Source organism: Pleuronectes platessa, chromosome 19 (assembly GCF_947347685.1).
Source record: "Pleuronectes platessa chromosome 19, fPlePla1.1, whole genome shotgun sequence".
Classification (NCBI taxonomy): domain Eukaryota; kingdom Metazoa; phylum Chordata; class Actinopteri; order Pleuronectiformes; family Pleuronectidae; genus Pleuronectes; species Pleuronectes platessa.
In genome coordinates this window covers 20,387,513-20,401,235 of record NC_070644.1, presented here as the reverse complement: position 1 = coordinate 20,401,235, position 13,723 = coordinate 20,387,513, and the positions used below count along the sequence as shown (strand labels likewise).

General features: G+C 47.1%; 2 protein-coding genes across 2 annotated transcripts; both read left to right on the top strand.

Annotated features, from left to right (window-relative positions):
* Positions 1-531: 531 nt before the first annotated feature.
* mfsd14ba (major facilitator superfamily domain containing 14Ba) lies at positions 532-8,842 on the top strand. Its single transcript, XM_053410682.1, has 13 exons — positions 532-538; positions 1,729-1,988; positions 3,584-3,682; positions 3,886-3,948; positions 4,071-4,198; positions 4,322-4,436; positions 5,559-5,777; positions 5,975-6,088; positions 6,295-6,366; positions 6,498-6,610; positions 7,199-7,296; positions 7,403-7,566; positions 7,678-8,842. Exons 1-13 carry the CDS (start codon positions 532-534, stop codon positions 7,948-7,950), a joined length of 1,725 nt encoding a protein of 574 aa, XP_053266657.1. The 3' UTR covers positions 7,951-8,842.
* Positions 8,843-10,082: 1,240 nt separating this feature from the next.
* Positions 10,083-13,197, top strand: LOC128424487 (uncharacterized). Its single transcript, XM_053410681.1, has 7 exons — positions 10,083-10,219; positions 10,676-10,795; positions 10,882-11,232; positions 11,333-11,446; positions 11,697-12,251; positions 12,392-12,508; positions 12,596-13,197. The coding sequence occupies exons 1-7, from the start codon at positions 10,138-10,140 to the stop codon at positions 13,195-13,197; spliced, it is 1,941 nt and encodes a 646-aa protein (XP_053266656.1). The 5' UTR covers positions 10,083-10,137.
* Positions 13,198-13,723: the final 526 nt, after the last annotated feature.

The following is a 13,723-nucleotide window of genomic DNA, read 5'->3' as shown; positions in this document are numbered from 1 at the left end:
CTTATCCTAATCCCAGCCTTCAGATAACATTAATCTAAAGCCATTTCTAATTCAAACCTTCACCTGACACTAAACGATATATCAACATACAAAATGTAATCTGTCATGTCACCTCTAGGTGGTGCTATAGCGACATGATGGACTTAACGTGATGCAAACTCATCAATCCTCGTTTAGAGGTCAGAGGTCAGTGTGGCCTTTGTGGACATCGTAAAAAGGAAACTTACCTGTGGAGGTTTGAGTCAACGTCTTTTCTTCTCTGGTGGTTTGTGTCTCTCGGCCTCGGAGGAGTCGTCTCAGCGTCCTCGACTCAGCGTCCTCGTCTCAGCGTCCTCTTCTCAGTGTTCTTGTCTCAGTGTCCTCGACTCAGCGTCCTCGTCTCAGAGTCCTCGTCTCAGAGTCCTCGACTCAGTGTCTTTGTCTCAGCGTCCTCGTCTCAGTGTCCTCGTCTCAGTGTCCTCTTCTCAGTTTACAGGTGAGATCCACTTTCCTCTGCAGGTACGATGTCGCCTAGCAACACCTCAACCAAACATGGCAGGTGAGCTGCTGGAGAGAGAGAGAGAGAGAGAGAGAGAGAGAGAGAGAGAGAGAGAGAGAGAGAGAGAGAGAGAGAGAGAGAGAGAGTTTAGACTGTAGATCAAGAAGTGAAGCCAAAGCATATTGATCGCCCCCTGGTGGCTGGCTGCAGTATAGGTCATGAAGGTCCTCCTGAGACTCTGACTCAAATAATAGACTGTGTATAAAATGGAGGTAGACTCAATTCTATCTTCTATCTCCTTTATATCTCTGTGTCACTTATATTCATTATATCACGTGTGCTGACTGGCAAAGTTAATCACCACACGGATCTCTAAGAGCAAATTAATGGCTTTGTTTTGCTTTTCTGATGCATGCTGGGACAGCAGACACCTGCTGTGACCCCAACACGAAATTCAAATGAATCTTTATTCATATTTAGTGAGAACAGAAACTAAAATTAAATATGTTTGAGCTTTAAATCCTCGGATTCTCTGCGGATTGATGATGTCACGTTTTACATCATCACAGGTCATATTATCTTGTATAATTCACACATGCACACACACACACAAAACACACACACACCACAGCCACTGACACGTGATGTCCCGCCCATTCTCCTCCCCCTGCCACTGTCATCGAGAACCCTTTCAAAATAAAAGAGAAGTTAAATGGATTCAGCAACACATTTTTGACCCTAATGAAAACAAAAGCCATTAAAGAGCGATTAGAAATCAGGTCATGAATCAGGGTTTAACGTTAAGACATAAATAAAAATAGATTCTGCTTCAAATGTTCAGGTGTTTAAATCAAACGCACCTTGTCCAGGTTTGTTCCCTGAACTGGTCTGACCCTGGTTAACCGGATTAAGACCCGAGTAAACCGGGTACTGACCCGAGTCAGACCTTTAAAAACTAAGGATGAGCCAATCAGGAGTCAGTCTCAGCTGTCAATCATGACGGCTCAGCCACAATAACTGGCTTCACTTTTGGGAAGCCGTCCTGTCGTCCATCTTTAATTCAGCCTATGATAGTAAATGATCAATTATATAGATATTGTCATATTCAGTGACAACAGTTCAATCCCCAATGTTCACAAACATTTATATTATAAAGATGAACTGGTCTGTATTTCATTATGAATGACTGCAAAGTCTTTTATTGTGAAAGCTCGGTCCCGACCGGAAGTCCTGTCTCTAACGTGACGGAGAATCTTCACCGGGACAAGTTGAGGATTTTATCCGTCACGGTTTAAATTTTATCTCGGTTATTTTTAATCCGTTAGCTCGGGTTAGCCTCTCCGGGGCCAAACAAGGACCCATCCTGGAAGCCCCCGGGGAACCGCGGATATCTACCCAGCATGGGTGCTTCGTGACCCGCGGCAGGTGCGAGGAGATGCCGGGGGAAGCGGCGGCGGCGCCCGGGAGGGTGGTGCTGGTCAAGAGGATCATCATGAAGGACGGAGCCGCGGTGGGTGAAGCGAGCAGCGCCATTTTACTCTGCTCCATCACATCACCTGCTCACTGCTCTCATTTCATGTCAGTGTCGTGTCAGTGTCATGTCAGTGTCATGTCTGTGTCGTGTCAGTGTCATGTCAGTGTCGTGTCTGTGTCGTGTCAGTGTCATGTCAGTGTCGTGTCTGTGGGCTCAGGGAACCTGTGACGTTAGATCATAAATCCTCCCGGAATTCTCTTTATTTTTCAAATCCAAACAGTCAATAATAAAGATGAAGGACAATCATCAGATGCTCACAGATGTGTATAAATAGATCATAGAGCTGCTCACTTTGTTTTGGTCTGTGTGATAAAAGGGGATTGATCCAGATGTTCAGGCGAGCGGCTGAGGGCGGATCCAGATGTGTTAGTGTGTGATGCTGATGTGCTCGGGATGGATCCCTGATCTGTTATGTCACATCTCTCCTCCTCCTCGAGCACATCCAGGCTCCACGGGCTCCACGGGCAGCCTCCATTTTAACAGCTCGCACAGCAGCAGCCTCGTCCTCCTCAGATCCTGCAGAGGGAAAATGTCAGATCTCAGGGACGAGAACAGAAAAACACCAAGACACGTTTTCACAGCCGACGACTAAAGTCACATCTTTAATTTCATGTTTAAAGACTCACTGCTGCTCCCGAGAACCAAAACATGTGACTAATCTGAGGTAAATTAACGATAGCACTTTGAATCAAGCTTTAAATCGATATGGGACTTTAGTTATATTATCACCAAGCTACTGTCATGGACTGTAAATACACATGGACGACACCATCTCCATGGTGAAGCCTCCGTGTGAAACATGTGACATGGACCAACTGAAAAGTCACGTTACATCACATCTGGTTTTTATTTAGTCATAACAAGTTCATGTCACACTGAGAATCAAGTGATCATGATCATGATCAGTGTGGTTTTAATGTTGACTTCTGAGCCTGGACATCATGATGGATGAGACGTGGATCGATGGACCCCCCCCCCCCTTGGCTCTGTTCCCTGTTTGCAGAATCCAGATGTGCAGGAAGGCCGCGTCCTGATCCATGATATTTGACTCATGTCTGCATAGCGGGAGGAAGTGGAGATGTGTCGTCCATCTTTATTTACAGTCTGTGGCAGCGACCCACCCTGACGCTGTTTCGAAGTTGGTCCATTTTGTCGAGACCCATCTTGTTTTTTTGAGGAGGCTCCACCCCCTGCTCTTCCAAATATGGTTTCTTCTGGTTTGAAAAAAACAAGATGGCGCTGGACATAATGTCAAAGCTAGGCTTCAGATGAGAAGCTCACAAACCACCAGGGGGCGTCACAGTGGGTCGAGGCTTCGTATTCCCCCGTCCGGGATTCAGAGAAAGTCGTTAGATAAAACTACGGATCTTCCTGGAGTATCAGACACACACTGCCCCCTGCTGACACTATCATGTATAGCAGCAGTTAAGTCGTTATCTGGTTCACGTCTCCACCTGAACCCTGAGTATCTGTCAGGGGGTTGAGCGTCTGCTCCACTTTGATCAAACTGTTTATTATAGTTTGTCCTTTAATAGACGATTATTAAAAATGATCCTATGTGTGTGTTTCAGTTGCAGCAGGGCATCGGCCGACCCAGTGTGTATCACGCCGTGGTGGTGATCTTCCTGGAGTTCTTCGCCTGGGGTCTTCTCACCACGCCCATGCTCACCGTGAGTAACGCTGGTGGAGGCAAGATCTCACGTTAGCATTAGCACTGCCTTAGCTCCCACGTGGAGTCGGCTGATAAAGAGTCGAAGAAGAGTTAAAGATTCAGCGTCATTAAAGACTCATAACTCACTGGGATGGAAACATGTTTGTCTAACAGATAAAGTCTTTAAACATTATGAAGCTGAAGTTTCGTCTCTTGTTGCAGGTTCTACACGAGACGTTCCCTCAGCACACGTTCCTGATGAACGGACTGATTCAGGGTGTGAAGGTGAGAACTCTTCACTTCTGTGACTCATCAGATCTGAGTTCTCCAGTGACTCAGCATCAAACTGAACATCTCACTGTCACAGACGCTCATTTAACTGTCACTGACTGCCACTTCCTGTCCAGGGCCTGCTGTCGTTCATGTCCGCTCCTCTGATTGGTGCGCTGTCGGACGTGTGGGGCCGACGCACCTTCCTGTTGGTCACCGTCTTCTTCACGTGCGCCCCGATCCCTCTGATGAGGCTCAGCCCCTGGTACCACTCACTGAGAAGCTCATTATCCGGCTCCTTCACGGGGCCTCAGTCGTTACTTCACTGAACAGTTCCTCTGTCTTGGTTTGAAGAAGCTGAGTTTGATTTTCTCTCCCGTGTGTTCAGGTGGTACTTCGCCATGATCTCCATGTCCGGAGCTTTCTCTGTCACCTTCTCTGTCATCTTCGCCTACGTGGCCGACGTGACGACAGCGAGAGAGAGGAGCACCGCCTACGGTCTGGTAAGAGCCTCTCAAAGGTGAATGAACATCATGTCTCTGTAGCTGGACTGGGCCTCACAGTGAAGGTCCCTCGTGACTCATGAACAGCTTCAGCCATCGTTACGTTTATTAGACAAAAGATTCAAATCCCTCCGCTGAGCAGGAGAAGCAGGAAGCTGCAGTGACTCACTATCAGGAAGCAGCGAGGTGGGCCGACCATTCATAATGTATGAAATAACAGCTTCTCCGTAGACTGTGTCACAGAGGAGGCGATGACATAAGTGCCACCGTGACCTCATCGTTTCAAATGAAGGATGCTGGTGTCGAATGGCCGACTCTGAATCTGCATCAGGGACAAAACCGAGTCGTCGGTGGAATCTGAGCCGAGAGCAGGAAAACATCTGAGGACAAAAGCACCTTCATGTTTGAATTATTACATCTGCCCCTGAGGATGTGATTTCACCTGCGTCTGCAAAACTACTAAAACCATTTCCAACAGACATGGAGGGAGGTGGCCTGAGAAGAACCTACTTACACTGTGGATCTGTGATGTTTTTATTCAACATCACAACACAGAGCATGGTTTCAACTTTGTATTACTTTTTAAATTTGCTGCTATAAGAACTAAATAATTGTGCTGAGCTGCTGTTCTAATTATTTCTCATGACTTTATACATCCAGTGAAACCTGCTGCAAGTTTGAGTCATTTCAACTATTGAAAATCAAAGTTTCTATGAAAACATCAGATATTTAGTGCGTAAAAACATCTAGAATATAAAACATCCATGATCGTAATGATGTAAACCCAATCACTGACATCACGAGTTCTGTTAATAATTAAATTTAACACTCACAAAGTGAAATTAGCTAAGTTAAGCTCTTTATATCCGACAGTTTCTGTTTCTCGTCATTATTCTTTATTTTCACTGTTCAGCTGTTTCCCACCAGAAGTGAGTCACGTATTTGATCACTAGCATTTTAGCCTGTTGATGTTAGCCACACAGCCCGACAGACGCTGAACTCTGACCTTTGACCTGTGACCGGAGTAGAGTGACATGTACCTGTGCTGCTGCATCAGTGTGATTGGTCGTCTCTCTGCAGACGTCTAACCCGGATCCTCTCGTCTGTCTCTCCGTCCTCTAGGTGTCGGCGACCTTTGCAGCCAGCCTGGTGACGAGTCCCGCCATCGGGGCGTACGTGTCCGCCTGGTACGGGGACAACATGGTGGTTCTGTTGGCCACACTGATCGCTCTGGCCGACATCGCCTTCATCCTGCTCGCCATGCCCGAGTCCTTGCCGGACAAGATGAGGCTCAACACGTGGGGGGCGCCGATATCCTGGGAGCAGGCCGACCCCTTCATCGTCAGTAACACAGCTCACAGGACACAATCTGATCTCATTCTGAATTTAGAGCAGCACGATTAGTTCATAAGATGATAAGTTGCATTGATTTGATTCTCATAGAACAAAAGAAAAAGCCATTGATAAAGCTTTATGATTATGATTATGGGCGGGACTTGTTTCTGCAGCTCGTTTCATTTCCTCTCTCTCTCCTTCAGTCGCTGAGAAAAGTGGGTCAGGACCCGACCATCCTACTGATCTGCATCACTGTGTTCCTGTCCTACCTGCCGGAGGCCGGCCAGTACTCCAGCTTCTTCCTCTACCTGAGACAGGTGAGTGGATCCTGTTTGAAGCACGTATGTCCCGGATCTGAGGAAATCTGAAAAGCTTGTTCGTGAATTAATAATCTGAGAACAAAAAAAGTTTGACGGCTGTGGCTCGTGAGATAAAGCGGGTCTTCACAAAGCAGAAGGTCGGTGGTTTGATCCCCCGTGTCTGAATAATACAAATGATCATATTAATTTCTGTCCCACACCAGGTCATAAACTTCTCCTCCACAACCATCGCTGTGTTCATTGGCGTGGTGGGGATTCTGTCCATCATAGCACAGGTAACAAACACTGTATTTACATATCCAGATTTAATCTCTATGTGATTTGTTTACACAGATGACATACAACTTATTATAACAATATATAAATGCTGATTACATCTGTATTAATTTCTGCTCCGTCTCCTCAGACTCTCTTCCTCACGCTGCTGATGAGAACTCTGGGTAATAAGAACACGGTTCTGTTGGGTTTGGGTTTCCAGATCCTGCAGTTGGCCTGGTACGGCTTCGGATCAGAGCCATGGTGAGAACTCTGTGTGTGTGTGTGTGTGTGTGTGTGTGTGCAACAATGAGATTTGTTTAATGCAAATGACAGAACTGGAAGCAAAAAAATTATAAAACAGAAAATAAACAGTCTTACAGACGCTGTGAGGCAGGTGGTTTTCAGGTGAGTTGGCGACAAAGTTCATTAATTCCACAACAGAAAGTACCACAAAAAACAAAAGTGAACAAAAACACACAGGAACAAAAGTAAAGAACGTGAACAAGACGTCTGAGCAGCACAGAGATGATTGAACACAGGTGAAACACTTCAGGACCGAAACAGGAAGTAAACCCGGTGATCAACATACTGGGCTTCAAAGTAAAACAGGAACTAACATATCCGAAATGCAAACATCTGCCACAGGAAACCACTCAACTACAGAACAGTCTTAACTTCTCCAGCTTCTCTTTCACAAACACTCTCTATGTAACTCTTTTGTGTTTCCTGACACAGACACACTTCTACCTTTTACTTCAACTGTGTGTGTGTGCGTGTGCGTGTGTGTGTGTGTGTGTGTGTGTGTGTGTGTGTGTGTGTGTGTGTGTGTGTGTGTGTGTGTGTTTACAGGATGATTTGGGCAGCAGGAGCTGTAGCAGCGATGTCCTCCATCACCTTCCCAGCTGTTTCTGCTCTGGTGTCGCACTCAGCTGATCCTGACAAACAAGGTGACAAAGACAACCTCTCCTTTCCTATGCACTTGTTTCCTCCCCTCCTCTCCTCTCCTCTCCTCTCCTCTCCTCTCTCATCACGTACGTCTCCTCCCTCTCTCAGGTGTGGTTCAGGGGATGATCACGGGGATCAGGGGTCTGTGTAACGGTCTGGGTCCGGCTCTGTACGGATTCATCTTCTTCCTCTTCAACGTGGAGCTCAACACCATCGACCCGATCCAGGGAGAGTTCAACGTGGACCCGCTGCCTGTGGAGAGTCCCACCGAGGTTAGTTAAATATGATAAGCAGATCAAATGAAAAGAGCAGCAACTTGAACACATGTCAACTCAGTCATCCTCCAGATTAAAATATAATATCTTCTTCTCTGTGTCTCTCAGCGAGCGCTCATCCCCGGCCCGCCCTTCCTGTTGGGTGCGTGCTGCGTGGTGGTCGCCTTCTTCGTGGCTCTCTTCATCCCAGAAAAACCCTCCTGCTCCTCCTCTTCCTCCCACCTTTCCCTCAGCGACAAGCCACACCCGGACAGCAAAGAGTCCATGTCCTCGCTGGCTGGCGTCCACATCAACACGCCGCTCCCGGGCAGCGACGAGGAGGCCCCTCCCACCACTAGCGACGGGGACTTTGAGCCTCTGCTGCAGGACAGCATCGTTTGACGGACAGGTGCAAGAGCCACACAGGGTGGGGCTTACGTTTATAGTTTCACTGATTGACATTTAGCAAAAAAAGATGAAGATTTTTGCCGCAGGGTGGAACTAAGAACTTTCAAAGTCCGACAGCGAGGAGCTCCAGCAGCGATGTTCCTCCACCAGAAGGAGGCGCTAATGTCACAGGTCAGGAGCAGAGACAGTAACATCACGTGAGCGACCAATGAGGGAGGTTCTTCAACGAAGGGGCGGGAGCAAGAGCTGCAAATAAGATGTCACTATTATTTTTCTGAACGGAGGAGACGGATACAATTTTGTTATTGACGGACGGACGTGGGAATCGAACGACGACCCCGAGTGAAATCAACGTGATCGAGAGGACGAGGAACCAGCTGTCAATCATGTCAAGAGAGAGAGAGAAAGAGAGGTGCTCGTTCACTTTAAAGCTTGAAGTTGGTGATTGTTTTTTTTTATTTGTGATAAACAAGAAAAAAGTATTTTTGCCTTCAGCTGTTTTTTGTTGTTGTTTTTTTTCACATGTTATTGTAGCATATTTACTTTTTTCCATATTTTCAAGGTTTAGGGATTTGTATAATTTTAAATGTCTGAGTTATTGATGCCAAGGAATGAATGTGACGACTGAAGTCCAACTTCTTCAAATATCTAGTTTAATGTTAATTTTCATTGGTGCAAGTTTTATTTAAATTTCTCTAGATCGTGAAGAATTGGGGAAATGTTTCATTTATAAAAATGACCTCAGTGTATAAAGTCCACTCCAGATTTCACCAGGTGTTTTCCCTGTTCGTCACTACCTCAGATAAATGTTTTTAAATCATACATAACCTGGATTCACTCCTTTTCCCTCACTTTTATTTTTATATCATTGTCACTTTATGAAACAGCTGCTACAACCTCAGAGCTGCAAAATAGTTTTTTAGCTTATATTAAATGAATTCCTTTAAATCATGAGATAGTTGGTCATTTGCGTTACCCATGATCCTTCACTGTTGGAGTTTAAGAAAACTTTGAACTGGACTTTTTGCTGTTTCCTGTCTCGTGTGCTGCAGGTTTGAGGTTTTTCTGTCTGACAGCAGTGAACATCCTGTGAATGAATTTATACTTGAAGCATCAGACAGAGACTCTACGAGAGTTTAACAGAGTTTATGTGGAACAGAGCTATTTTCCTTTATGACCTTAAAATGTACATGAAATAATGTGAATATTTTAGTTTGTATATAATGTAAAAGTGAAGTCAGGTTTAATGGCACTAAACCAGTGGGTGGAGGTCGAGGGTTCAATTCCTCTTGTGCAGCTAAACCGTTAATTAAGACGTTTATCCAGATCAGACTTGGGAACAGATAAATAATCCCCCCCGTCTGTTATTTACACCTGACTGTGTTTACATGCACACTGGTTTCTGATTCTGTTACATGATGTTTATTTTTATCCCCACCTTTTAAATTTCATTCATGATTCCACCACTTTTATTTATTAAAACATTAAAACATCTGCATTTCATTGACTTTTCTTAATCTGTGCAAATCTGCAGATGATAATTGGGACATTAGTGTGCATCTAAATACTCAAGTGTGATTTAATTCAGATGGCTCAGTGCCAGTGAAACTGTAAATACATGGACTGAATGTATGTGAGCAAAGCAAATGAACACAAAGATTAACTGTAAATACACTTTGTCTAGTGTCTCATCTGAAAGTGTACAAAGTTAATGGAAATTAAAAAGGAACAACACGAGCATGATGGGACGTTTTTTATTGACGATATATACATAGAGTATATTTCTGTAGGAAATGGTTACTTAAAAATTGATAGTTCTGTTATGTATACATGTAAATTTCAGTATATTAACTTACATTGCCGAAATTTATTTTAATTAAATTATATATCATAATTTAATATGTATATTTATATTGGTTTTTAAATATATTAGGATTATTTTATTTTTACTCCGTATTGTATTTTTTATTATAATAGTATGATATTTCTAATGTAAGGTTGGAAAATAGTGATTTTTTTATTACATATAAAAAGTATGACATTTGAGTTTAAAAAAAGAAAAGCAATCTCTACTGGGCAACATGCGGAACTGCTCATGAGCATCCTGTAGGAATCGTCCAATCAGAGCCCGTGTAGTGAGTCACGTGAGCAGACTGAGGGGGGCGGACCAGCAACACCAACATGGCGGCGTCTCCTTTCAGTTTCTCAGCGGACAGGTTCTGGACAGAAGAGAAAGAGAAGACTCTGATCGGCTTCTTCTCCAGTGAGTCTCCTGCGCTCCGGACACTCTCCTCCTCCCTCCGGCGCCATCTTGGCTCACACGTTTCATCCAAACCCGCGCAAACTGAGGCAACTGTTGCCCGAGCGGAGCGACGAGGGCTCACAGCGATGGCGACGAGCAACTGGAGACAGATGTTTCCTCTAAACACATCTGACTTTATATCAATTAAATAAATAAGAGTTCAAATGGTGAAATCTGATTATAACATGTTATTAATCTGCAGTTAAAGTTAAACAGCTGTAGTATCATTAGATTAGAAGCTGATCAGTGACACAGTATTAATCAGTGACTTTGTGATTTTACCAGTTAAACCTGTGGTTATAAACCAGTTTACTTCAGACCTCTTACCTTGATGGTTCTCTGGTGTTGAACCAGTTCAGCCAGTGGGACGACACGTCACACCCTGACACTTTGAGGTGTTTCCTGTTTCCTCCTCAGAGCACAGCTGCCTGTGGAACCACCGCTCAGAGAGCTACAAGAGCCGGAAGCTGCGCTGGAGAACCCTGGAGCAGCTGCGGGTCATCCTGTCCACGCTGCCTCCACCCAACCCCTTCACAGGTAGGACACCCCCCCACAGGTAGGACACACCCCCATCCGCCCACACCTGCCCTCAGGAGACACCCTAATGTCCCTCTTCTCCCCAGTGGAAGACATTAAGAACAAGTTCAAGAACCTCCGCACCACCTTCCGGCGCCAGTACAAACTGGTGCGGGCGAGCCAGGTGTGCCGGCTGGAGCACGTGTTCGAGCCCCAGTGGAAGCACTACGAGCAGCTGATGTTCCTGCAGGGCTGCTGGGAGACGGACCCCCGCGTGGAGGAGCAGCCGCTGCAGACTCTCCCCCAGGAGGAGGCCCAGTCGGTCGGTTCCTCCCCGGGACTGATCACCTCCTCCCTCCCCAACGCGCCCACCTCCTTCCCCTCCACCTCCTCCAACATGCAGCTCAAATGTTACTGGACCGAAGAGACGGAGCGAGCACTGATCACCTTCTACTGCGGTAAGACACAGACTGAGGCTTCAGGATGATTCACAGACTGATGTATGAAAACACACCGAGAGCTGACAGCAGTTTGTTGTTGTTGTTGTTGTTGTTGCAGAACACAGTTGTCTGTGGAACAAGAAGTCTGAAAACCACAACAACCGACAGATCCGGCTCAGGCTGCTGGAGACTCTGAGAGCGCAGCTGTCCGACCGGTCGGTGTCTTTCGCAGGTAAACATCTGATTCTCCTGCTTCTTTAGCATCTTCAACATTCTATCAGGGGGGCGGGGCCTTTATGAGCTATACTGCAGCCGGCCACCAGGGGGATTGAAGCTGTTTTGGCTTCACTTTGGGAGCTGTCATGTCGTCCATCTTCCAGTGCTGAGCAGTGAGAGTCTAGTGGGTTTAAAAAGGGCCTAAACCCAAGAGCTCCAACAAGTTGAACGTATGACTCATGTTGACCTTTGTTGTTGTTTTGCAGTTGAAGACATAAAAAACAAGTTCAAGAACCTCCGGACGGTTTTTAACCGGGAGTTCAAGGCGGTCCGCGCCAGCCGGGCTTCTGACAGGCTCTTCGTGTCCAAGTGGAAGCACTACCAGCAGCTGCTCTTCCTCTGCGAGTGCTGCGACGAAGACGAGGGCCCGGACGACCTGCAGGACGACAAGGAGGCGGAGCCGGGGAACCAAACCCCCTCCTCCACGCGGAGCAGCTTCTCCTCCAGCTCCACCCACACCAGCAGCATCATGGTCGGTAACGCCTCGGCTCCCACCAGCACCGCTCAGAGCAACTCCAGGACCAACAGCAGCGCCGGATCCCAAATCCTCCTCCTGGCGTCTCCAGACAACCTCAGGCCATCAAACCAAACCGCCGCTCTTCCAACCTCGCCATCTGCTTCACCGACCGACACCAAACCCTGCGCCAGCTCCCCCCCCCTGAGCTTCAGTGTGTCCGTGCCTGTGGAGTCGGACGGCAGACCCGACCCCCGCTGCCACTGGAGCGAGGCCAAGGTTCAGCAGCTCATCTCTTTTTACTCCGGTAGGTGCGGAGGTTTGAGAGAATGATGTTGGATCTGTTCAATGTGTTTGTTTACATTCTGACTCACCACGAAGCTATGAGCTCCCTTCTACTTTGATTGAGTGTACATGTGAGAGCTGAGGTCGTTTCTCTTCCTCCAGAGCGCAGCTGTCTGTGGAACCACAGGTCTGAGAGCTACAGGAACCGTCTGCTGAGGCAGAGCCTGCTGGAGACGCTGAGCGGCCTCATGTCCCACGACGAGTCCGTCCCCTTCACAGGTAGCCACCATGGTGTCTCAGAAATAAAGCCTTCCGGTCAAACTGTGATGTCAGAGTTACAGGTTCTTCTGTTCTTCGTCCTTTCAGTGGACGACATCAAGGCAAAGTTCAGGAACCTGAGAACCATCTTCCAGCGAGAACACAGAGCGGTGAGTTCCAACAAGACGTGTGGTTCTGAGGACTTCTACGTTCCCAAGTGGAAACATTACCGGGATCTGATGTTCCTCTGTGACTCCTGCGACGAGGACGAGAAACCTGAGGACGTCCACGTCCCCCAACCGCAGGAGTCCGGCCCCCTCCAGCGGGACAACCAGGCCACGCCCCCCACCCTACTCTACCACGCTGCCAGTCAGACTGATGCCAAGCTGAACGCCATGCCGCAAGGCTTCGAAGCCCCGCCCTCCCCAACACCCCCAGACTCCCGGCACTCCTCCCCCTCTTCCTCCCCGCCGCCCTCGACCTCCTCCTCTCACACCAGCAGCCGGGCGTCCGGGCGCAAACGAGCGGCGCCCACCACCGGCATCCTGCTGGACCTCATGAGGACGTTCTGTCAGAGTCAAGCGGTCTCGCCACACGCCGGCTTCCTGAAGTACGTGGAGGAGTGTCTGAACGAGACGCCGCCGGACCAAGTGAAGAAACTGAAGAAGAAGATAATCGAGACGATCCACGGGGCGTCAGAGGAGGTGTAGGTCGGGGTCTCTCCTGGCTTTACCCATAATTCAGCTGGTGTGTTACCAATGCAGCTGATCCCACCTCGTTTAAACACCAGCATGAGGTCAGCAGTTCAGAAGAGCAGCTTTATCTAAACCAGGTGGACGTGTCTGTCTTATTGTGGCGAAGACACGTGTAATATAAAATCCTACAACTTCCTGTTCCTGTTTGTTTATCTGCATCTTCCAGCGTCACATGGTGCAAACACCTCGTGACGCTGGTCATAGATCAAAAGTGTTTCAGAAACGCCTTTTAAACTATGAGTCATTTAGCCATGCGCTAACATGCTAACAGTAGGGTTAGCGTACCATTACTAATTTGTACAATTGGCACTTTTCATTTCATTATGAAGAATTTAAATGTTGTATTTAAAGTGTGACCCACCAGCTGATTAACTTGCTAAAGCTAGCACCTTAACGCTAACAGCTACATGTTAGCATCGTTGGAGACATTCTGTTACGAGCCAAAGTTTCGGTAGAACAGTCGCGTGTTGTTCTGAATCAC